This window comes from Melozone crissalis, unplaced genomic scaffold (assembly GCF_028551555.1).
Source record: "Melozone crissalis strain CALT ecotype California unplaced genomic scaffold, PUWL_Pcris_2 ptg000042l_1, whole genome shotgun sequence".
Classification (NCBI taxonomy): Eukaryota; Metazoa; Chordata; class Aves; order Passeriformes; family Passerellidae; genus Melozone; species Melozone crissalis.
The window spans coordinates 55,441,959-55,467,077 of record NW_026535820.1 but is presented as its reverse complement, the minus strand read 5'-3'; the positions used below and the strand labels follow the sequence as shown (position 1 = coordinate 55,467,077).

Genomic DNA, 25,119 nt, shown 5'->3' with positions numbered 1-25,119 from the left:
ATGGATCTTATTGGCAGGAACTAAATGTACCTTGTGAGTGCTGACGTCATTCTTCTCAATTCCAAGTGGCTCTAACTGCTGAAAAGTCATATTTTGTTTACATGCAAATTCTCTACCAGAAAGTTCAATGAGATAGGGGTTAAAAAAGTTGGTCTTGTTGCATTGCTTCACAGCAAACTTGTGAAATTAACTGATCCACTCAGAAAAATGTTTTGAACTACCTGTGATAAAATGGGGTGTCACAGAACTGAATGTATGTTTTCCAAATTACTGATTTAAGAGACAAGTTTGCAGTGCTGAAAACACTATGAAATGTTTAGTGCAAAACACTAAAAAAAGTCAGACTTGGGAGCTGTCGTAACAGGTATAAATTAGTACCTGTTCTATTTCAGTTGTTGCAATGGTATGGGTTATGGCCTGGGAACTGCCTTCTCTATAGGAATCTATTTACCTAATTATTTTTAAGTAGATAATATTTTATTTCTGTTTGCATTCTTTGCTTTATTAATTAAGTCCATGCATCTGCCTGTCTTGTGCATTAAATTCTCAGTAAATTCTACTAATTAAGGAAAGTAAGTCAAGTTTTTTCTGGTAAAGAGCTAAAGATCAGTACAAACAGTATGCTGTATTTATGAGTTTTATTAGGAGCCTTAAGGACTCATTTTCTGGGTCCAAAGATGACTTTTGAAGGTTCCATTTATATACAGAAGCAAGTTCTGATAGATTTGGTTTTCATCGGTCGTCTTCTCAATAAAATCAATGAAAGAAAAACAAAAAAAACCACACCTAAAGCTGAAACAGAAGGAAAAATTCTAAACTGTTGGAAGCCGGGGGTGACTGTGGTTGTGTACTTGGTCTAGCCTAGAGCCATCACCCAGAAGCTCCCAAAATTGGCAGCCCTCTGGCTGCCTTTGTCTCGGTTAGTCTGTTGTTGGCAACAGGGAGAGGCACCATGTGTCAGCTTGTTACTGATGCTGACAGTCCATACATCTCTTCATTAAATGTTTTTTTGGATTGTGCTTACATTGTCAGTGCCCCTAATTTACCTTTTGCATTGAACTAAGAACAGTTGTTCTGATGTAAGTGGGACTGAAAGGGAGTCACAGTAAAGGGCAGCCACAGGAAGACTTTCTTTCACCATCTCTTGCATATACACCATCATGGGAGGGTTTTAACACTTTCCATAGCTTGTCCCACTGTTTGTTTTTCCCCATGCTTGGGATGCATTTTTCTAGAGAAGGAAAGGAGTCTTGGTTCTTGCAAATGGGAAGGAAATGTGTCAGTGTTCACTCTGCCTGAGGTAGCATTTCAGAGCCCTGGCTGTGTTGCACTGTGTGTATGACTCATAGCAAGCCTTATGGACATGGCAGTGCCCCCGCAGCACCACCTGATGACCCTTATTTTGGGGAGCAGCAGGCATGGAGCAGCTCTGCACGGCTCCCTCCCGGCAAGTGCCCAGGCCCCAGGGCTGCTCCTGTCCAGCAGCAGGGAGGGGTTGTGCTCTGGCGACCCTCAGGACATTCAGAACCATCCACTAATACCAGCAGTTCCAGAAATCTCTCTGAAAGGAAGAGCGTTCCCAAGTTGGTGTTTGGACAAGCTTGATTTGTCAAACGGGCTGCGTTGCAGTAGGTCTCGCTGCCTTCCACATCTTGGGTCACCTGAGAATTAAAGGTGCTGGCTTTGATGCTGAAATAGTAACTGAAGCCTCTTTTACACACATGTTTCTGGTAATGCTGATGTCACCACGTGCTGTTGTCCTGTTGATCTTTTTTGTTGTTACACAGGCTGTTGGTTTTTAATCTCTTCAACAGCTGACATAGTGGTTTGCCATTTAATCATTCTGCCACCATCCTTGCAGACCTCAGTGTTTCCATAAGGCAACAACTGTCAAATATTAGCCAGGATTTAGTTATTTGCTTTAGTTCTTTACAAAAGGACTTACTTACAGATGAGACATGCTTTTCACCTTTTCCGAGAGATACACTTGCTCTCAAGGAAGGATGAATTAAAATGTGGGGTTTTTACATAAAACTGTTTGCTCCTTCCTGTTCCATGACTGCTGGCAATATAGGTTGGTCCTTTCTAGAAATGAGGAAAAGGGATAGTATTGAATGTGTGTCCTCTTTTTGCTAAACTTAAACAGAGAAAAGTGTCGTCCTGTAAGGGATTGTTCTGGGCACTTAATGAGAATGCTTAGTCTGTTGTCATTATAGAAGGCCAGTAACATTTTATTTCAAAAATCCTTGTACAAATACAGAATTTTAAAAGAAGTGAAGGCTCTATAGCTTAAATAGTTGCAGCTTGATCTAGGAATTAGTGGCATGGTTATGTCTGCTTTAAAACAGACCATAACATTGACATACCACGCTTGTCCCTTCAGACTTAAGAATGTATCTGTTAATGTTAGACATATATCCATTAACTGTAGCTGTACTGTGGTTCCTAAGGCAGAAAAGATGCTCAGAATTTCCTATTACTGTAAAATAAAAGGAGAATTTTCATTTTTATGAGATAGAAGTCTGGAAACATTTTTTTGTATGCTGAATGAAAAAGCACTAACTTTCTGCCATTCTTTTTAAAAACCCTAAATTTGGACCAAGTTGTTTTTCTCCTTGACAGGAAAAGCTTGTCAGCTAGACCTGTAGCACCATTTGCTTTGTGTTATGACTCTGTTATACTTTGGGGAGAATATTTTGCACCAGACACCGTGTTGTGGCAACAGTGCAATCACATCCTTTCAAGGAGCTCTTGGTGACTTCCTTGGCAAGGCAGCATTCCATAAGTGATTGCCTCAGCAGGATTCAGACTAAAAATTTAAAATGTAATCTACTGTAACTCAGTTTAGGTCCAGGAGGGTATTTTCCCTTTGTTACAATTTTATTACTATATCAGTTTAATTTTTTGTTATTCAGTACTAGATTTATCAGCTCATATTTCTTCAGCTTATAGGAATTAAACATTGTAAAATCAATATTTCCGCTAATTAAGGTGGGTTTGGGGAGTGGATAATCAAACAGTGTGGTGAATCATTAAAAACTTACATGCTAATATTGACTAGCATTATTGGCAAAAGGAGACCAATTCTCTATTCCAGGCATTTCGTTCTTTCTTACTTTTTAAAGCAGAAGTAAAACATGTTCAGTAAAAGTTGACGTTCTCAGCATTTAATAGTGTAGCGGTGGTCCTTTTTGGATATAAAAGCAATGTGTTAAAATTCTGAACACTCATATGTAGCATTTTCTTTCCTATCATTTAACTTATCAGTAATTAGTGGAAATACGTGGAAAGCTATGTTCATGCCTCTTATGAACATAATGGATAATTTGTAATTATTGCCAATTTTTGCCAGTACCTTTTTATCATCCCAGTGATATTTTTTTCTTGTATGACATTGGCTAATGTTGGCTTTGCTTTTGTTTTTTGGGGTGGTGTTGTTGTTGTTTACATTAGCTGTGGCCTTATTTGTGTTTGCATCTGGTCTTCTCAGAGGGTGTTACTGAACAGACCAGTAAGTGGTGATTTGCTGCCACATCAGGAAATACCTTCCCTCCCCCCAGTTCCCTTACCATGGAACTAGTGGCTGCCAGTGGGACACTGGATGCTGTTGAACACCAACATTTTATTCTGTGGCATTTGACTGACTTTCACCTTATAAGCACATTCTCAAAAACCTCAGGTGTGCAGTCTGATTCAGAGTGACCTGACTGTGGTTCCCTCCTGGGTCAGATTCTTGCGTGAACAAACTCCTCAAGATCCTTTCTGCAAGAGCAATACCTCTTTGGCAGGGTTCTTTCACGCTGTGTCTTGTGCAGGGGCTGCACCTCTCTTTTGAAGGAAAGTACAGTAGGAAAAAGACTGAAAACACATTCTGAAAATATATTCATATACTTTTAAGGTATAAAAACATAAAGTAGAAAACTCAACTTGACGTGAGCCAAACCTCACATTGCATCTCCTCAGACTGTTTTTCTCTGTGCTTTTTCAACTAGATCACAACTTAAGGAGTTATTCTCTGGTTCTTCATAACCTTCCTAATTAAGGGAAACTTGGAATCACTGTGGAATTAAGGCATGAGAGTTTAGCTGGTTGGAGGGAAGGAGGGTCCTAAGGAGAAATTATGTCGAATACCATGTGAGCCACAGAAAATGATAAATGTGTTATCACTGTATTTCCTGAGAAAGTTTCTCCCTAAAATGCTTAATACATTCTTATTGCCTAATTAGAAGTTCAAAGGAGAAGCTTTTTTTGATGAAAGCACAGCATTTATCATTATTATTTCTAATATTAACTTATTCAGTTTGCATGGGAAGCCTTGTAACACTTGCATATTGATTCAAGCATGCTTTAGTAATTAGGGCAAGTTTTAATCCGTCTCTTACAATATCCTTTGACAATTCAGCATTTCCCTCTGTGACTGAAAGAAATTGAATTTGTGTCCCTTAACATCAACTGGGACAAAGTAACACAGTGAGATACAAGCTCCTGTGGTGGGTGCTAGAGGATTTGTATCTAGAGAGAGATGGGCAGGTATTTGTCACCCCCTGGGACAAGCCACAGTATGACTTTGCAGGGAAGAAGTGACCTCAGTTAGCAGCCCTCAGGGATTAGTAACATTTGTCCTGCGTTCGTTACAAGGTAGTTTTAGCTGGGACTGGAAGTGAGGGCCAGTGAAGATCAGTGGGTGCTGAGGTCTGTAGCCAATGCAAGGGCAAGGAACACCAGGGCGTTGGCAGTGGCTCTGAATATGCCTTCCTTTATTTCGTGGTAGCTTGCTGGTCCGTCCTGCCTGAACTTTAAAATGGCAGTCTGTGGACGTGTGAATTTCAGAAATCACCTTTCTTACATTGCTGGGCCCCATGGCTTGATGATTCGGGTTACCTCATCAGTCAAAAGATCTTGGGTAAGCTTACCCTTTACAACTCCCCTCTCCTGAGTGGATTCTCTGGTGAGTAAACAGAAAGACTTGCACTCAAGCTCTGGCTTTACTTCCGCGGAAGCCATTAATTGTGTGTTCTTTTGTAGGTGATTGCCAGGTGTCCGTAGGAACTTGTGAGAACATAACATCTTTATTCTGCTGTAAAAATGAGGTGGCAGCTTCAGAAGTTACTGCCAGCACAAATGCAGACAATATAACCGTAAAATCTTAATAGGTTTAGAAAAATGGTTTAAATGTCATTTAGAAGAATTTCTCTGCAACTAACAGTGCATTTAAAGACTGAGTTTATGGAGGGAAGAACCCTCAAAAATCAAGATTAAAAATTTTAATTTTTTAGTTCAATTTGATTTGCATGCTTGCCACTTAAAGAAATTCCTAATTGGCTAGCTCTACTTTGAATTTTTTCCTTGCTGGTGTATTTTAATGTAATTATTGATTGGATTGTGAGCTTGAAACAAAGTGAGGAATCATAGTCTGTAAATGCTGATTTGTACAGAAAAACCTAAGCACTAGTTAGTAAGATATTTTAATTTTTTTTTTAAGAAACACAATTCTTGCTGAGTTGAGAGCTTTTTCTTTTACTTGTAAGCAGTAGATATTATTGTGCCTCACATAGCTTTGCTGTAGGCAGTGGTGGAGTGCCTGGAAAAGTCTGTCAGACTGCTTTCAGAAATGGCAGGACGTTGTCAATTAACCCTGTAATTGTACAGCAAATTAGCAAATGTAGTATCTTGAGGATAATACTTTTTCTGTCAGTCTGCTTTTTTTTAGTGAGTGCATAGACAGCCCCAGTGATTTAGCCCAATATTTAGGACTGAGAAGTACTGTCACATAATTAACTCTTTAATTTACCCAGGGGGTTTAATTAGCAATTTTATTTATTATTATCTGTCTGCCCAAGTGGCTGGTGTAAAGGACATCAGGTCAGGCCGGCAGAAAAGTCTGGAGAAGTTGGCCATCTGTTTCTCTTTCTGGACAGATGTTGTAATTGGGATGCCTCCAGCCTGAGGGAATGGTATGCCTGAGCTCCCTGCCTGGTCCAGATGCTCCATGGCTGTGTGTGTGTGCATGGTTTAGAAAGTTATTCTTTCACAAATAGTTACCAGTCCTACAAGCAGTGGAACACTTCAGAGACTGTGTTAATGAGAGGTCTAGCACAGATCTTCCTTATCCAAGTAAGAGTAGGCTTGGTTGAGTTTTTTGGGGGGGTTTTTCTGACTAGAATTTTGGTCTGGAAGAGCAGTGGAAGCCTGTGACACAACCACAGTTGTCACCATTTCTTTAGTATCTGACAAAATTCCCATTGACTCATGCTGGGCTAAACAGTGGCCTCTGCTCTGGTGAATCAGCACCAAGCTCATTTTAAAGTTTCAAAATTTGTACCACTTGTTTATAACATGGACTTTTGAAACAATAGTCATCTTCAAAACAATCACTTTTTTGGGGAATTGGCTGTATTTGCCATTCTGTAAAACAAACAGATACTAGATACAGCTTGATATGTTTAGATATGTCTGAGCACAGCATTGGGAGCCACTGAATGGGTTGAGAAAAGAGCACCTGGTGTGATGAGGGTATGAATCCTTTTGCATATATGCTCCAGCTCTGATCCTGTTGAAGCACTGGCTGCATGAGAAGAACCAATATTTATGAGTATGTCAAAAGACAAAATGTTTAAACACTTGGATGGGTTTGGAAGGAAATCAGATTCTGTGGATACAGCCACAAGGAAATCTTTCCACAAAAACTGTCTGTCCTTGGTCAGGCTGCTTTCCTCATTAAGGATTCCCACGGTAGCAGAGAGTAGCTGATGAACACAAGAAAATTACCAAATGTTTTTTTTCTCTGACATGCAGGTGATGTCCCCTGCAAATCACAGTTCAATGTGGGCAAGAGAGGCCTGTAACAATTTTAAGTTGAAGGTAGGTTTCCCAGAAGGCAAAACTATGGGATGACCCTGGGTGACCTTCTTGCTGGTTCTGTGTCCATCCCCACCACCAAGCCTCACGGGACAGAAGACCAAGCACACATCATAAATGAGATGGTGAAGGATGCTTTTCTTTACCTGTGAGCCACCACGCTCTGGAGGTCACCACACAAGGTCACACTGTATTTACTCCAAGGGTCCACTCCCATACAATGGGCTTTGTGTCCCAGAGTGTGGTCAGTTGGGCACTCTGAATGACTCTGCTTTAACAGTAGTGAGAGCAGTCAGTCAAGTCACCTTTTCCTACTTCTGCTGTCAAATGGATTGCAGGGTGTCATGGTGCACTTCCAGCCTGTTCAGAAAGGGTGTCTATTCTCGTGTTTCATCTGCTCCTGACCACATGGATGTTAGCTGGTTGAGTACTTTCTCTGAGTTACCCTCCTTCCTGGTACCTGGGTATGAGGAATATACCACTTGAAGACTCCCACAGAAGAAAAACATTTCTAAGGAAAAGAGAAGTAGAGTGACATTTTCTTTACACTTCTGAATGTTTTACAAGGTCAAAGCAAAATGATCAACCACCAAGCTTAAGAGTTCAAAAGAAGTGCCAAGTACACATTTACATGGTAGAACTCATTGCCACATGCCTCAGCATGCTGGGGAGGCCAGCAGGTGGATGAGTTCAAATGGGGATTAGACAAATTAATCATGTCTATTAAAATAGTGTTATGGTTACGTGGCCATGAAGTTGCCAAAATGTTGTCACTGGAAGCAGAGGAGGCATTTCAGCAGAAAGAGGTATGCATGTGTGTCATATTCATGCTCCCTTTCCCTGAAGAACTGCTTGTGGACTCTGGTGGGCACCAAATACTGGAAAAGGTGGATCTTTAAATAGATCCAGTTATCAGTGCTTATGTTCTCCCCCTACACCATTCTATTCTCTTTGAAATGCTTTTGGGTTTGCGACACTTGTCACCTACCTCTAAGGATGAGATCATTTAGAAAGAAGTGATGACAAGAGGAAGGAACTAATTTTTTTCCCTCTTCTCCTGGATGCTCCATCCCAACCTGACCACCTCTATTCCAAAAAGGAGACATCCATTTTTAATACCTAAACATTCGCAGTAATGCTTGTAACTTCATAGGGGATGAAAGAAACATTTTTCTTGTATCATTCTATGTTTTTAAAACCTATTTATAATCGGAAAAGGGAATTTTCATATATAAGCCCCAGCATTGTTCAAGTGAGGATGATGTTTCCGTAGCTATTAAATTTACAAAAATATTTGATCTGTTAATTTGTGGATGAAGTTTTAGTTGCTCCTTTGTTTCTTAATCCAAGTATTATGCTATCAGTCAGTGAAGAACTGAAGGTGAATTTTTTCCATTAGGAAAACTAAACTGCTGTAGTTTACTCTAGAAGTGGCATGAAATAAAAGGATACAACTGGATGCTTAGAGTATGCTATTGAATTTAATTAGAGTCCTTAAGGTAGTCAGATTAATTTGCATGATCCTGTAAGTTTTTCCTTCTGAGATGAGGATTTTTAGAACTTCCTGAGAAAATGAATACCATAGTGAAATGAAAAGATGTTTTCATAAAGACTAATGTCATGAGGGGCATTGATACATAAGCCTCACAGAATACCTGGGACTGGAAGAGAGCTCCAGAAATCTCTGCTCCAACCCCTGTTCAGACATGATCAACGTAAAGCAGGTTTATAGATAAAGTAGCTTGCAGATAAAGTACTGATAATTGCAAGTGTAGTTTCAGTTTAAATAAGTTTGTCTGTGTATGGAGTATAATTCTTAAACTCACAAGGTCTTTTGTATCTTGAGTTCTGCAAAATTATTTCAAATTTGTGTGGTTTGAGCAATAGAGAACTGCTGTGTTGCGCAAGAAACTGGTGGGTTGCTACAGTCTTCTCATCTCTAGCTGTGAGGGTGTATTAGCAGCTTAATTGAAACAAATTATGTAGAATATTCAGAAAATACCTAAGAAATTTACTTTTGAGGGGTATCTTATCCACAGAAGTTGCTGTACAGCAGGAAATTGTATTATCTGCATTGATTGTAGGGTCTTGTATATGGTTCTGTTTTAGCAAAAATTTTTCCACTAGTCACATCTATTCTGTTATATCTATGATGGCCATGGCTTGTGGGACATTAATCATCAAATAAGGATCATGTTTTCAAGACTGGGATTGTAAATTTAGCATATGGGGCTAATTGGATTTGGGAACCAGAGCAGACAAGATTTGTTTCAGGGCTAGTGTGACCGTGGGGTTACATCATGCAGTTTTGTTTATTCGGTTGTGCATATGGAGCACAGAGCAGGAGTAAAATACTGCATTGGTTAAGCAGTAAGTGGTTAAACACAGCATTTAGACTTGCATGTTTTTTAAGTGGAATTTTCTGGAATGTCTTTTGAAGTGCCACAATGCCATCTACTGGCTCATTTTTCTGTGCTTTTTCCCAGAGGGGGGTTTCTTTTGTACACAGGCTTATATGTAAAGGTTTTTTTACAATATTTTTGAATAGCAAAATAAACAAGCTGAGATAGAATGAGCAAAATGAATTTTGGGTGCATATGTTTGTTAAGGGACATCATGCATTATATACATTGAAGAATCATTTTGAATCTCTTACCAGTTAGTCTTGCTCTCCTTTTGTTAAAACTCTGGGATGATTAATACTGAAAGATTAAGGACAGATCTCTGCTTTACATAATAGCTTGTGTATAGTAGCTTCACTGTTTTCTGTTTATAGTCAGTCAGTTTCCCTTCTTCTTCCAATATTTATATACAGAAAAATGGAAGGAAAATTTAGAAATACTTAAGGTGTCAAGCCACAGACAGAGGAAAGTGCTGTATTAGAAATTACTTCTGACAGGATTTCTCACTGTCAAATTCCTGGACTCAGTCTGTTCCCCATAGCTGCCTCCTGTCTCGGCCTTCTCCCCAAAATGTGTTTAAATAGTCTTTTCTAAATTCATCAACAACCTTCCATCAACCAAAAACTGTAGACTGTCTAACAGTCATTATGGAGAAGTGTGTATTGGAAAATATTATTCTCTGTATCAGACTGTTCAAACTGTAAATGAGCAGTGGGCAATTCTAAGTGTTTCTGTTTTTCATCAGACTGACTAATATTACCTATAGGAGTAGCCCTCTGTCTTCTATTTGCTGCCAACAGAAACAAATGGGCAAATATAAAAATAATTAAAAAGAAACAAGACAGGAACTGTACGTACTGGTAAACACTGTTATTTTCTAGTTTCATTGCTGGGTTTTTCTTTAAGCTGTCTGGAGAGTTTCCTTATTAATTGGTCATTCTGTTTGCCTTCATAAAATACTCTTCACTTTTAATTTGTTTTTCCCGTTCACATTCAGTTTTTTCCTAACAGAAGTTTTTCATAATCCTGCCTTCATTGAGTCTAGTTAGGAGAAAAAGCCATTGGTAATGGCTTGTAACAATTTAAATTGTTTTTTAATAGATTTGTAACTCACTCAAGCACAGCTGCAGAATCATTATTCAAAACAACAGCTAGAAAAAAATTTCCAGCAGTTTCCTAGATGGCCTATAATGAAGGTAAATTCAAACATCTGTGCCCTTCCTGGCCTTTTACCCTTTATCTCAGTGACATTCAAAAGGTCAAGTGGATCTTGCCAAGCCCAGTTTTTATCTGGTAGGAGCTGTATCTTGCTGACAGCTGCAGGGCGTTGTGCACTGGTGGAAGAGCCCGAGTGCATTTGGCCAGCTCGTATGGAAGGGAAGGTGTCAGTGTGCTCAAGTCAGTGCTTGTTTGGGCAGTGGGTTATTGCCCTGCAGCTGTGGGCTGCACCTCGCTGGTTTGGGCAGTGGGTTATTGCCCTGCAGCTGGTGGGCTGCACCTCGCTGGTTTGGGCAGTGGGTTATTGCCCTGCAGCTGGTGGGCTGTACCTTGCCGGTTTGGGCAGTGGGTTATTGCCCTGCAGCTGGTGGGCTGTACCTCGCTGGTTTGGGCAGTGGGTTATTGCCCTGCAGCTGGTGGGCTGTATCTCACTTGTTTGGGCAGTGGGTTATTGCCCTGCAGCTGGTGGGCTGTACCTCGCTTGATGGGGCAGTGGGTTATTGCCCTGCAGCTGGTGGGCTGTACCTCGCTTGATGGGGCAGTGGGTTATTGTCCTGCAGCTGGTGGGCTGTGCCTCGGGAGCAGTGGAGCTGAAATGATCCCACTTGGCACCCGCTTGTCTTTTGTCACGTAAATGGTCCGTGTCAGGGAGGGTGCGCTGGGGAGTGCAGCTCGTTGGCAGCTCGGGCTTCCCAGTCTATGCTAAACAAGCCACCCAGAATGGGAGCTCTGCCGAGGGGAAAGCCCTCAGTGGTGCATCCATCACTCTGCTGCCTGGGTTTCGCAGGGGTGGTTTGGGTGAGGAATGCTCTTCTCTGACGTGTGCAGGGGAACAGACGTTGCTCCCTGCCTGTGTTTGGAATAAGTGCTAACCTCCCACTCCTAATTATTGTCTGTGCTGCAAAATACTAGGGCAAGCCTCTGCTTAGTGTGACATTAAATAAGGGAGGACTGGCAAAACCAGAAGAGCAAACAGGATGATTTTATACCATATCTTCCATTACAATCTTTTTTTTTTTCTTTTTTGAACTGTCCTGTGCTATTGCAAAGGAGGAAGAACTAATTAGGCCAGTTGCTGAAAGTGTTTTGCCACCCACACTACTGAAAAGAACTCTTTGTACAGAATTAGCTCTTACCAGCTGTGCTAAATCCAGTAATTTATCTTTGCCAAAAAAAAGAAAAAAATGCTGCTTTAGTTTAGTCCAATTAGACAAGTTAATGTAAGCTATACCCTATATCCACACAAACACGGGTATCTCCTGCTCAAAAGCTGCAGGGTTTGCAAATAATTATTTTCTTCCTCGTTAATTTTTCCTTCTGTTTGTACAAAGGGCTGGGAAGAGGAGCCCTGGGAAGTTAACCCATTTGTGTGTGGAAGTGGCTGAGTGTGAGTTGTCCCCCTGCAGAGCAGTGTGATGGCAGGACACCCACCTCAACTTGGGCAGGTTGGAGCACGAAGGCTTGGCTTTGGCTTGGTGTGGTGCTGCAGGGGATGTTTGCCTTGGCACTGAGAGGCAAGGGAGGCAATTCCTGCCCCAGGGGAGAGGCTGTAGGAAGTCAGAGGCCTGCCCACCATCACCTGGAGTAACTTCAGGAGGAACAGAGTGGTTCACTGTGTTTGAGGTTTTGGCTCTGCAGAGGTTGCTTAATCAAGGAGATGATCAAAGTCATGGTTTTTCAGTGGGGTGTTGGTTTGGAAACTGAGCTGGACCTGAGAAATTATTCAAGCTGACCCTGGCACAATGGATAGCAAGTGAGAACTCACAGGCCCAAACATAGACTGAAATTCAACAAATCTATCCTCAGTCCTAAAACATTAATGTCCTTTCTTGTTGGCCTCCTACTCAGGTTCTTAAAGAGTGTAGACAGTCCAGGCAATAAGGGTTTTTTATGGTTTTAAGTGGAACTCTTACAAAAGAGGGGCGGAGTAGAAAAATGCTCTTTGAAACGTGGAGGTTTGAAGATAGTAAACCAAGAATGATGGCTGAGCAAGAAAAAGAAATCTTTGGATATCCTCCATCACAGAAAGTAAGATAAACAAGGAAATTATGATTTTGTCAGGAACAGATGACTGTAGTTTAGTAATCTGTAAAAATTTTGCCAAAAAAAGGAAGTCTTTTTAATGCAGAAAAATAAAAATTTATTTCTGTCCTGATATGCTTAGAGATCTCCTAAACACTGCAGTAGGGACTTGACATGTATTTGCCTCGATTGGGTGCTCCTTTTTGGGCAAAGATGCAGATTGAATAAAAAACATCCAATACAGAATTTATCTTTGTAAATACATCTACAATTTCCAAAGATAAATTCAATCTGTTATTTCTTCTCTTTCAAATTTAACTTTGCAATTTGAATGGGCACAGAGAAAAGCCCAGTCTGTAATCACATCTGAGGTGTATCTAAGGTAACATCAGTGCAGAGGAAGAGACATATTGGGACCTTAAAGTAAATTGTTCCTCATATAAAATTAAGTTTAATCCTTGGTTATAGCCTTCTTGGAGGACAGGGGAAAATTAATTTTCTCTGTCTTTTATGTCTTGGAAAATGGTCTGTGTTACAGAATTTACTTTTTCTGAAACACAAAAGGCTTTGTTACTTTAAAATGCTAATAAAGCACCTGTCAGTTTTACAAAATGCAGTGTACCTCGTGCCATCCTGTAACCAGCACCAAGAATTTGGTACGTATAGTTTGGAGTCTTGAAGAAGATATATCACCACTAAATAATTAAAATGTGGCTAGCATCCATTCAAATCCAAAATTTAGCAGGTCAATATGTGTTTCATGTCCCCAATCATAGCTTCAGTAGCAGATTTTGAAGGCATTTTTTAAAAACATTCTTCTGTCTCAAAGGACATTAACAAAACAGAAACTTTAAATTGCTAGGTTAAACAATATTACAGTTCTGAGTCACCTGAACTTTTCCCCTCTGTGTTTGGTGATTTGAATAAGATCAGAATAAATCAAGAAAACAAATTCAAGTTTATTTAGTTAATATGATATTCCCTTACCAAATGTACACAGTGTGTTACACTTGAAAGGAAGAATACTCGATGTATGTGCAATAGATGATTGTTCCAGCCTGTCTTAATTGGTGCCGTTTTCCTGCAAGCTGCAGATAATTCTTTTGTTCAAGCGAGTAATCGAAGATCTGAGCTGTGAGAGTAATTATGCATCTCTGTACTTCTGCTACCTATATATACTTTCTATAAAATACTGGGCGGGATGCTGCAGAGAGAGGTAGCTCCCACAGGAGATTCCTCAAGCATAATACATGTTGTGTACTTGTTATCCATTTGTCTCATAGAATTATTACTGCAGGTGTTTGTGCAGCCTCACGCTTTGGTGTACTGCAGATACTGAGAAAACTTCTAGTTCAGAAAAATCAAAGAGTAGCAAATGTGCACAGGTGACAACAGTGCTGTGTAAGGTACTACAGGGATGAACTCTGAATGGACGTGAGCTCAGGCCCAGCTAGGATCTGAACAGCTGCTGGTTCAACAGCAGGGATGACCAACATTTTCCATGCTGCCAAACCAAATGCATTTTCTGGAGCCATCAGCACTGCTGTGTGCCACAGCGTTTTCTTCGCTGAAGGATCAGTAGCTTTGGCTGTTCCCACCACTCTGGGCTTGCTCACTTCTGGGCTGCTTTTGGTCTGTGTCAGCTCCAGCATACTCTCTGGCATGTTTCTTGTATGCATCTTCCCAGAACTACATCCTGCCAGTCCCACTTTTCAGTCCTTGCTGTCTTAAAATGTCTTAGCTCCTGAAGTTCAGCATTTCCCAAGGAACACACTTTATGTACTTTTCCCCTTGCACTTACTTTATGTACTGTTCACTTAAAAATGTGGTGAAGACAAAGCTTTTCAAGGCTTTGAACAATCATCATTTAGACAAGCAAATGCCAGTTAAAAACAGAAAAAATCCATGTTCCATTTGCTGCTCTGGAACTTTCTCTGAGTTTGAGCAGTTTGGGACAAAACAGGTATTTTCAGGAACTGGAAGGGAGAATAAATGTAGAAGGTGATTAGCATTATTGAAAAAAGAAAAGGCAGAGCGGTACAGGTGGATAAGTCATTTTCTGAAAGATGTTAATCTACAGACATGCCATATACGTCTTTCTGTAGCTGTTTAGCAGCTCTCCTCAGCAGCCAAGTTCCCCAGTTTACATAAGAAATAAGACTAAAGATGGTTCTTGCAGTACATTGCATTTCTAGCATCTGACTTTAAATACAAATGTTGTAAAAGGTGGTCTTTAAATTATGATTGTTGTCATAATCTTGTGGCAGCTCAGTTTAGTACCGCAGTAGTTCACAGTATGAAAATTTATTAGGGCTGCAGAATTACTTGATCACACTACTCAGTAAGCATATTTAATATCTGCTTATAACTGTCTATAATGACTATTTTTATGACTAATTTTCTTCACTGTTCCATTCCAAAAGTCTCTTGGAAGTAGTGATCCAAGAAAACACTGAAGAGTAAAATATTTTCCTTTAATGATGACAATTTAGTTTTTGTATATATTGTGGAGTTATTGTATCTGCAATACACAAACATTACAGTACTTTCGTGGACCTAGTGCAGAATGTGTGTTTTGTGACAGTGGCTGTTGTATTATACTACTGACAAAAGTAAGGCAGGCACTCACATTGGCATTGATGAATTCTGCTTATGTAGTTGCTGTGAAACATAGGGTCCTCTGTGAATGGTTGGGGTATTTACATACCAAATGTCTCAGCATTACTAGACTACCTGTTATACCACACTCAGCACAATGTTGTCCAGGTCTTTGTCTCTGTATTTTCAAGTGCTAATGTTTTATATTCCTTCCCTTACCACACTCAGCATCTTAACTGAGTGATTTTTCTCTTCTTCATGCTCTGTTGAGAAGAGATCACGCTATATTAGGTTCTTCCCCTTTATCCACATGGGATTGACTCTTTGGAAGACCTGTTTCTTCTGTGTTTGGCTTTTTGAGGAGTTTGAACTGCTCTGTGAAGGTCAAGGCTTTCTATGCAAATATCAGAGAAAAAGCAAGATGCTGAAATAACATTAACAGCTAACAAAGAGGGAGGGTGGAGAGGTGGGAATCCGGAGATTGCCAGGATGCTGAAAGCATGAAAAGATCACACGCAAACATTACATTTGCAGATCTGCTTCTTCCTTGGATATGTGTTGTATCCAACCCTCACCTGGCTGTTTAAGCCCAAAGTCAGTCACTGCTTGCTTTCCTGTGGCTCACTCTCTGACATCTTTGTAAGGTAACCTTTGCAATAGCAGAGGGTTGATTCTTCCCCTTTGCAGCCATCTGCTGTTGGGCCCTGCATGTTTTTGAGATGGCATTTTTCTTGTCACGCTCCTTTTTATCTGCAGGCTGAGTGGCTTGCAGGAAATGAGAGAATTAAAACTGTGACTATACTGAAGGCCCACACAATCTGGTCTACTTGTCTTTCATAGAATCATAGAACAATCCAGGCTGGAGGGGTCTTGAAAGATTCCTGTTTTGCCTTCTCTGATGAGGGCCCTTGTTACTTCAAGCTGCATCAAGTGTAGCTGTTTGGAGTAAAGGCCGTGTCTGTCATGTCCATGTTGTCTCTAAGGACAGTAGCATTGTTGTGTAACTTTAAGAAAAAGGGGTTCCCTTAACTGAGAAATATTAAGTGATTAAAAAGAATCCCCTGCTATTTTAGATCACCATATACAAAATGCATATGAATGTATATGCTTACAGTATTTTATGTGTAAATCATTGCTGTAATGGATAAGATTCTCTGCTCTTTTCACTGAAGAGTATCTCTTCAGGGAGACCCACAAAATAAATTAATGAGAGTGTTAAATAAATACATCATCCAAATTAAGGTGTTCAAGATGAAGTGCTTATGGTTCTAACAAAATTACATAATTTATCATTATTAACAGAAATAACTTTCAGATACATTCTTGCCTATTAGCTGTCTTACTTCACTTCACACCTTTGTGAAAGCCAGACAAATGGTAGCAATAAATTAATATTTCCTGCCATTTCAAAAGCTTCATGTAGCAGTGGTTGTAGGATATGTTATGGGATAAAGAAACAAAGAAAACAGCATTTGCAAAACACAGGCTTACAGAAGTAAAATACACAATAGTTCCAACTTCTCACCTCTGTGCTTTCCTTCCCTTCCTTTCCCATTCTCTGTAGACAAATGGAATCAATTAAAATAAGGGAAATGTCTCCAAAATATTTTTCCACATTGATTCCAGCTCTGGAGAGTGGAATAACCTATGTGTTTAAGAAGCCAAATGCAGTTTTTCAACAGTCTTTGCCGAGTGAAAATAAATAAGGCTTCTGCTATAGCATTTAATACCAACACAAAGATTTGGCAAAGAACTGAAGTTATTGATGAGATTTTGGTTCCATTTGAGTTATATTAATTACTGTGTACCACACTGGTGTGTTTATTATTGCAGTAAAAGATAATTTCAAAAATGGCTGTCCATATTCATTTAAAAACAAACAAAAAACATTAACCTGAACCTTAGTAAATATGAAAACTTTATTATAAAGTGTGTATAGCATATATGATTTTGGGTGTGGGGAGAAAAGGTAATGCTTCTTAAGAACAACAACCACTTCACTTAAATTTGCAATAGGATTGCAGATTGGTTGGCATCATCTAATAGGAAAGACTCCAGGTAAACAACTTACAAGACTGTTGCCAGCTCTTAAAATAACCTTTATTCTCGAACATTTCTGTTCTTGTCAGCATTCACTTAAGATGCATTTTATAGTCACTGTGCCAGAAAATATGAATGTGAAACTTCTTCATGTAGTGTTAGAGACCCAGATTAACAGCCATAAATGCAATATGACTGTAGTGTCATCAGGAATTTTTCTTCCTAGTTAAGATTCAGCAGTGTGCCCATGAGATACACCTGCCAACTTCCTAGGTGCAACAGGAAAAAAAACCCTGATTTTTTATGTGTGTGTGTGTGTCTTTGTGTATGGTATAAATATATTAATATACAGGACTTTTTCCTTTTTCTCCATAATAAAGAACCATGAAAATGGATATGTTTATATGTGATCCCTGGCTGTAATAAGGTAGCAATTTCTTGTCTGCAAATTTGTAACAAAAGAGAGAAGATGGCTATGATTTTATCTAGAGTTTGGTATTTTTCACATATTTATGCATGTACATATAACAACCTATATATATATATTAGATATGTAAATGTGTTTCATATGTAAAGCGATCTGTTGTACATCAGCTTTAGTTATGAGCAGCATTTCTTCAAGAAAAACAGGAAACCATTGTTACTTCTCCAGTGATGACCCTCTTGGGAGATCAATTTTTTATAAAACTGACACCTAGAGAAATTGCTGTCTTGCAGTGTTTCTGTATTACTGTGCTGTGGTGGCACTTTTATGTGTTTAGGCATTGCATTGTCCAGTCTACATAAGATGAGAATGTTGCACCCTCTCCTTTTAGGCCGCTCCTGCTTTTGTCTGCCATCAAAAAATAAAAAATGAAAAAAAATTTAAAAAATTAGTTTGATTTTAAGGGTAAAAAGGCTGCTGCCTAGCTACTTACCTGAGTAATTTTAGGGCACTCACCCTGAAATTTGTCAGTGAGACCTCACACAAACAGGTAGCTAATTGTTTGGAGATTGGCAAGTTTGGCAGGGTGATGAGTAATTCAGTGACAGTGAGAAAAAGTAACTTCATCTGGGCTCAGCAGGATTTGTTAGAGCTCATGGGTTATATGCCACACAATTACAATTCTGTAAAGTACATGGGAAAAAGAGATGTCTGGCCACCTTTGTGCTGCAGAGCCTAAGGAAGGAAAAATGTGGTGATTAATTAAGTAGACAGACATTTATACAGAGCTGTCAAGGAAAGATGCCATCGTACTTTTCAGAGCAGAACTATGCACTCTGAATGAGGCAAATTCGAAAAAAAATGTAAAACCCAGTCACCTTATCTTCAGCCCTGCAGAAATATGAGCAGTCACTTCTACCTCAACTCTGAGCTGCAAAGTAAAATCTTTGTGTGGATGAAATACACAAGACATGCCACACACCTTCAGAAACTGAATATAATCTAGTAGTATTTTGCAAGTAGTAGCAGCAGGACTGCAGGATCTACTCCACCAGCTGTGTCAAGATGGGAAGGCAGCCCCAAGGTTTCAGTTTAGCCTGTAGAATTCAGGTTAGCCCCTAGGATTCAGGCTGCCTCCCAGGACAGCACTGTCCCTCTGCAATTGCATCTGTCACATGGCTTGGCATGGAAGCCACACATAACCTGCTCACCAGCCACAGGTGTCCCTGAGAGTCGCACACACCCAGCCAGACTCCTTTAGAGAGGACAGAGTTCAGAGTTCAGTCAATTTGGCTGGATTTCTTGAATTTTTAATTCAACAAATAATTCTTAATTCTACAATTTAATTCTTATTGCACCTCCCCATACATACCTTTGATGCTCTGTTATATAGGGAAAACCTTTCCTACGTGCTTTTTTTCCCCCAATAGCAATGAAAGATTCCATGAAGTGGCTAATTCCTGTGTTCGCTTCCTGCCAGCCATGACAAAGGACTAGTACTTGTTTCCATATGAACACACAAAGACCTAATAACCAGAGAAGGGTTGGGTTAAAAGATGGACTAATGCTTACTCTTCAGTGATTTCTTTTTCCCCATTTGTTGTCTCACATCTGCTGATAAATCCCATTCTGGAGCCCTAAGCCTTCTCCTGTATCCAGACATAAAGCAATAGTAAGGTTTTCAAGAACAAGTCTTCTTGTTCACAAAAAACAGCTGACCATATAGGCTTGTACTAAATCTTTGAACAAAGACAAATTACCAGGTTTTGAGGGCTGGACCTGTCAAAGTACATCATTTTTCAGGCAGAATTTAAACATCAAATAATTCAAAATAAGGTGAGAAGCATCTCTGTATTTCTATTTATTGTCCTCTCCTGATGACAGTGTGGTTCTTTATTGCACATTCTTTTCTGGGGAGTTTAATTGCAATGTGTTACCTAGAGAGGTAAGTTTATTTACTTTTGGGTAATTCTGGGGAATTTAATTGCAATGTGTTACCTAGAGAGGTAAATAAACTTTTGGGTAACACACAAAACACAAGTTGGTGAGCAAATGATGGAGCCTTTCTCCCCAAAAGTTTCCTGTGAAAAATGTATATTTTATGATTGGCTTTTTGCAAATATTAAAATGAATATTATATGTGTTGTGTTAGAAAGTTATGCTATATTAATTCTCTTAAGCAATTAAATATAGTTTTAGGTTATAAAAAATGTTAAAATAGAAACTATGCTATGTAGGATACTTTTTTTAAAGAAAGGACTTGCAGCAACTAAATCTTTCAGAGAAAGAGAATTTATTGCCCTCGTATCAGAAGAAACAAACTTCTTCCCACCTTGAAGGCACTGTTAGGATTCAGAGGAAGAAGTTGAGATGACCAGACAGAATCCTGTATTTGAATGGAATTATTGCATCATGTATGAAGTGTATGAATATGCAACAGGCTATGGTTTTTAAAGGTTAATCCTTTGTTAACGGGGATCCTTTTTCGGGCTCGTGCTGCCCAGAAAAAGGTACCCAGATGTCTGTAACTCTTTAGTTCTATTGCCTCATATTGTCCTAATTCAATTTATACAAATTACTATTACTCTAATTGTATTACTATTTTTATAACCATTTTATTACTATTAAACTTTTAAAATTTTAAGAACAAATGATTGGCGTTTTTCACATTTCCTGTGGTCAGTAGAACCCCCCTGGCACTGACCTATGCACTGGCTTCCAGCCACCTACCAGAAAAGTAAGTGTGGTATACAAGCTACAAACATGCACGATGGAAAAAGAGCACAATAGGTGGCCACTTAAGTCTCTAATTTGGGAGAATGCTCCACAGTGAGTGCCTGCTGCTGAAGTGCTTTCTTTAGGCCCAGGGTGGTGAGGACACTGCAAGAAGGCTGTTGTGGTTCGTAGGGTTAATGAGTGTCAGTGTGTAAATACTGGTGCAATCCTTGCTGAGGCAGGGGATGTTTATGGATGGGAATTTTTCAGCAGCTATAAATGGAAGGTTTGTTTGTTTTGTCTAAGGCACATGGGAAAGGCTTGATCATAACTTTAAAAATTCAATGCTAATGGCTTAAAAACCAAAAATCCTTAGGTTTCAAAGTTCAGCTTACAGTGACATGGGAGAGGTTCTGGAAGGCAGGCAGCAGAGCAGGCAAGCTGCAGCAGCCCAGCAAAGGCTGACAGCACAGCAACAGTGGCTCTGCACTTGCTGAAATGCCTGCACGCCTGTGGTTTGCTAAGGAAGCAGCTCACACATAAATCTGTGCTTTTATTGCATTCAAGTCAAGAGGTGCAGCAGTAGATAACATCACCTGTTGGCGCAGGGACAGCAAACAGCAGCTTGTACCTTTCTCCTACAAATCCATCTGCCCCAGCTGAATATGATTGACTGAGAAGTCACGTACTCAGTCTCATGTATCTCCCCCAGCTGGGGGAGAAAAAAAAATGCAATTCAGGTTTCAGCATTTTTGTAATCCCTCTGAGCCTCCCATTAAATTTGCTCTACTGTGTGGGAAAGGATTAAAGATTCTTTGGGCTCCAAAACACAGTATACAAAAATTAAGTACTTCAGCATGGTTTGTGGTAAGGCAGCAACTAAAGTGTATAGCCTGCCACATAACCCAGAACAGCGAGTTCTCTTTGACAAGTAACACTTGTTGACAGCTTAAAATTTCTGTGGGTAACACATGTCACAGTTGTGTATGGCCTTTGTATTAAATATTCTGTATGCAACATATTTCATAAGAAACTTCAAAAATAATCAGAGTTGTTCATATGCTGTTACTAACTTAGCTCAGAGTGCCAAAAGAAGGAAATATTTGTTGGCAAGGAAAACTTCTGTTCCTTTACGAACAGCTTCATAAATGCTCCCTTGTAATAAATATTTCAAGATTAAAATCAATGTGTTACAAGTTTCAGACAAGGCTGTTTATCAAGATTAAATAGTTCATTTCCTAAAAGGCAATATTATTCACATTTTATGTGAGTGTGAGCACAGATGAGAAATTTTTATTCAAGAGAGGCCAGGATTTTTTTCCCACAAAAGATGTTAAATGGAAAATGCTAAAAACATTATTTCCCTGATTTTTTACTACTTTGAGAGCCTGACTTGCTGTTAGGCTTAATTTGCACAGTATTGAATTCTACTAAATATACCATGTTTAGTGTAATTCAGCATCTAGTCTTTTTTGTCCTAATTCAACACTTAAATGCATGAACCTTTTATTTTGTGAAAAGGACACAGAGCTGCTGTGTACCCAGGCCTGAAGGAGAAAGTACGGGCAAGAAAGGGCACAACAGATACTAAAAAGTAGACTCCAAAATCCATACTTTTAAAAATAAACATTGTCTTCTGCTTTCACTACCGTACTTGCATGAAACTTCTTCCTTCCCCATCTCAGCTGCTAAGCCAAGAGCTGTGTGACAACTGCCAGCTGCTCATCTGTCGGATTCACGGCTGTTTAGATGGCCTGGAAAGGCCCGGGGTGGCCTTGGACAGCCCACGCTTCAAAGGACGAGAAGGGACTTCAGATCTTTTCTCGGTCTCGGTGTTTATTAATTGTTTATCTAAAAGATTTTCTCTTGGCCCGACAGAGGTCTGCTCAGCAGTCAGCCATGAGCACACTGAGAGCCCCTGGGGCGGCCACCTATCTTTATACTCGAAGTTACGTATACAATATTTATCATTTTTCCCCAATACCTTCTACCCTTATTAACCAGTGCACTTTTAGTAATAACCAATCCCAAAGTGCCAACATCACCACAGAAGATGGAGGCCAAGAAGAAGAAGAAGAAGAAGAACAGGACACGCCCCAATTCCTCCATCTTACTTCTTTAGAGCCCCCTGTACAGAAATCTTAAACCCTGTGTTTCACTCTAACTAACTTATCCCTTCACCATTCACCCCAGTGAAATCCTCCCATCCTCATACAGGTGTCGTCTCCTGTGTAGGATCAAAGTCCAGCCACCAGACACTTCTGGCAACATTCCAGGACTCCCGAGCCCCCCAAGGATGGTCTCGGTCACTCTGCACCTCAGTCCTGAGGTGCTGAGATCCCACACTCATCCAACCACAATTTACCAATGTTATGGGGCAGACTAGAAAGTGCTAAAGAACAAGAGGAGTCAAAGCATCAATGTTGCATTTTTGTCATATTTCATTTCCTCATTTTGCTTTCCTAGAAAGCACAAATATAGGAGGTCTGAATACCATCTTGTGAACAAGAGGTAGCTCCAATAAATGTAAAATGCTGCTGCTGAACTAACAACTGTTGAACTGTTTTCCCCATTAATAAGGGAAATTACATTAGGATTCCAAAGGAACTGGTAAATAGTACTGTGCCATGCAATTTATATCTAGGCTCTCCACCTAAAAAGAATAAGAAATACCTGCTGATTATATCCATATTTTTGTTTTTCATTATATTTGTCTTTTCATTTTTCTCAACATAGAACCTGCTTGCTTTTTCTCTGTTGTAACTTCTAATGTTATTTTTTGAGACTTTAAATGGTATTCCTCAATGTCACTATTTCAAGATTTTATATGTGCAGGTATTTTATGTATTGGTTATTTTTCTTAAGGTGTAGACAAGTGTACTATTTACAAAAAGAAATGTTTAGAGAAAGAAAAATGTAATTATGAAAAAGCTGAATATCTGGGCTATTCAATTCTTGGGGGTTTTTGTGCAGCCTAAATTATAACCTGTTTATTGATGTTTTGGTTTGATTTCAGGTTACCATTGGCCAGATGTATGCCACAGAAAAACTGGTCGTTGAGTATCCAGAAGACATACAGCCAAGAAAAGCCTCTGATCCTGAAGCAACACTGGCCCATCTTCAGCATCCTACAGTGCCACCACGTACAGAAACTGCACCACGTACAGAAACTGCACATGCCCACGTCTGAGCTTGTCTGTTCACCATAAGAAATGCCTGAGAGACTGGTTTTGGCAACCACAGTTCTATTTTCTAAAGGGTCACATGTTCTAAGATAAATAGCTGTGATTTATAATAGCATATAAAGTAGTCTTGGAATCTGTTTGCTTGTGTGTCCTATGTGATGGAATAGTTCCTGCTCTATTTCAACAATAAAACTTCATTAAACTGCCTGCAACCAGCTACATTATTCTGCTGCTGACATTGTCTCTCACTGACCATGAAAAACATGTTGGTTTAAAACCCCTAAAGATTTAAAATCCTTCACCCAGTTACTGAGTTTGTATTAATCCTGTTGCACTTCAAAATATCCAGCATCTGAACTAAATTAGTAAGTACATATTTTATTTAAAGTACTAAAACCAGAGATGATCACAATTTTCGTCTCCTGGACTTTGATACTTACAGATATCACAGGCTGCATTGTGTGGTTTCCTTGAAGAGCATCCCTTGACATTTCAGGAGGTGACATAAAAAATTCACTAGTTCTTTCTTTAGTTTCCAAGAGTTAATAACCAGTCCTACTTTGAGCAATTAACTGATCAGAATAGCAGAATGGAAGACTTGAATTACTGAGCCTTGGGAGCTTTCAAATGTTTTTTCACCACCAAGTCCTTTAATTTGTTGAGGTGAAGCTATTACCAGAAAGCTAACTTTATCAAAGATTTCCCTTTTTCACAAACATCGTGAATTTTGGCAGAAGAAAAAGAAACTGACTGGAACAGTAACTCAAGTGCTGTAAGTCATGAAGTGGCAACAAGCTTTGCCGAGAAAAAGTGCTCAGCATAGCATTTTATTGATTATTCTTACATCCATAGAAGGCTCAACACTTTTAAGACCACAGATTAATAAAGGAAAAAATTTTATCAGGTTTTGCTCAAGTCATTGCTGTGCTTGAATTTGTTTTCAGTTAGAAATTTGCAGAAAAATTAAGCAGTGCAAAGCTGGAATACAGGAAAAAAAATAGTTTGCTTTTATTTCAATGAATTGTTGGGGGGGTTTTAAGTAGAGAAACAGAAGCTTAAAACTAGTTCCACAGCACTGTGACCTTTGAAATCCATCTCTTATTTTTCTTGCTTCACAAAATTCATCTTTGTTTATGTTCTTCTGTGTTGTTCATGCTCTGTGAAAACGTTATTAAAGCAGAGTGTCTAATTGAAGTGTCTAATTTAGAACAAACTCCCATTCCTCACTGCCCTTTAAAGTGTATTTTACCATTTTGGACAGTTATATTGAGATGTATAGTAATGGATTTCATATGGACAATACAGTGTACAGAATAAAATAGTGTGTATCTGAGACTGCCAATGTAGCCCCTTTCAATTTCAGATAAAAAGCAAATACAATAGTAATTCTCCCCTTATTAGGTGTATAAGTATTGCAATGTAAATTGCTTTTAGTGAACATTTTATTAAAATGGAATTTAATTATTCTAATAGGTAATATAAAAAATTAGATTTTGTATTTGAACAGAAATATCCAGAACAACTGGATAATTAAGTGCACTTAAGTTAATGGTGAAAGTGCAGGGGAAGAAGGGTTTGATTGCTCTTTAAGCTTCCAGTGAGCTCACAGAAATGCAGCATCTTACGCTCTTAGATGACACAGGCCTGGAAGGGCTGC

General features: G+C 39.3%; 1 protein-coding gene across 1 annotated transcript in view; it reads left to right on the top strand.

Annotated features, from left to right (window-relative positions):
• The window catches only part of LYRM4 (LYR motif containing 4), an 86,203-nt gene extending 62,537 nt beyond the window's left edge, over nt 1–23,666 (top strand). Inside the window, exon 3 of the mRNA XM_054284697.1 lies at nt 23,294–23,666. Coding sequence (XP_054140672.1) covers nt 23,294–23,467 — 174 coding nt within the window. The 3' untranslated portion in view covers nt 23,468–23,666. The remainder of the gene's footprint in view (nt 1–23,293) is intronic.
• The last annotated feature ends 1,453 nt before the right edge of the window (nt 23,667–25,119 follow it).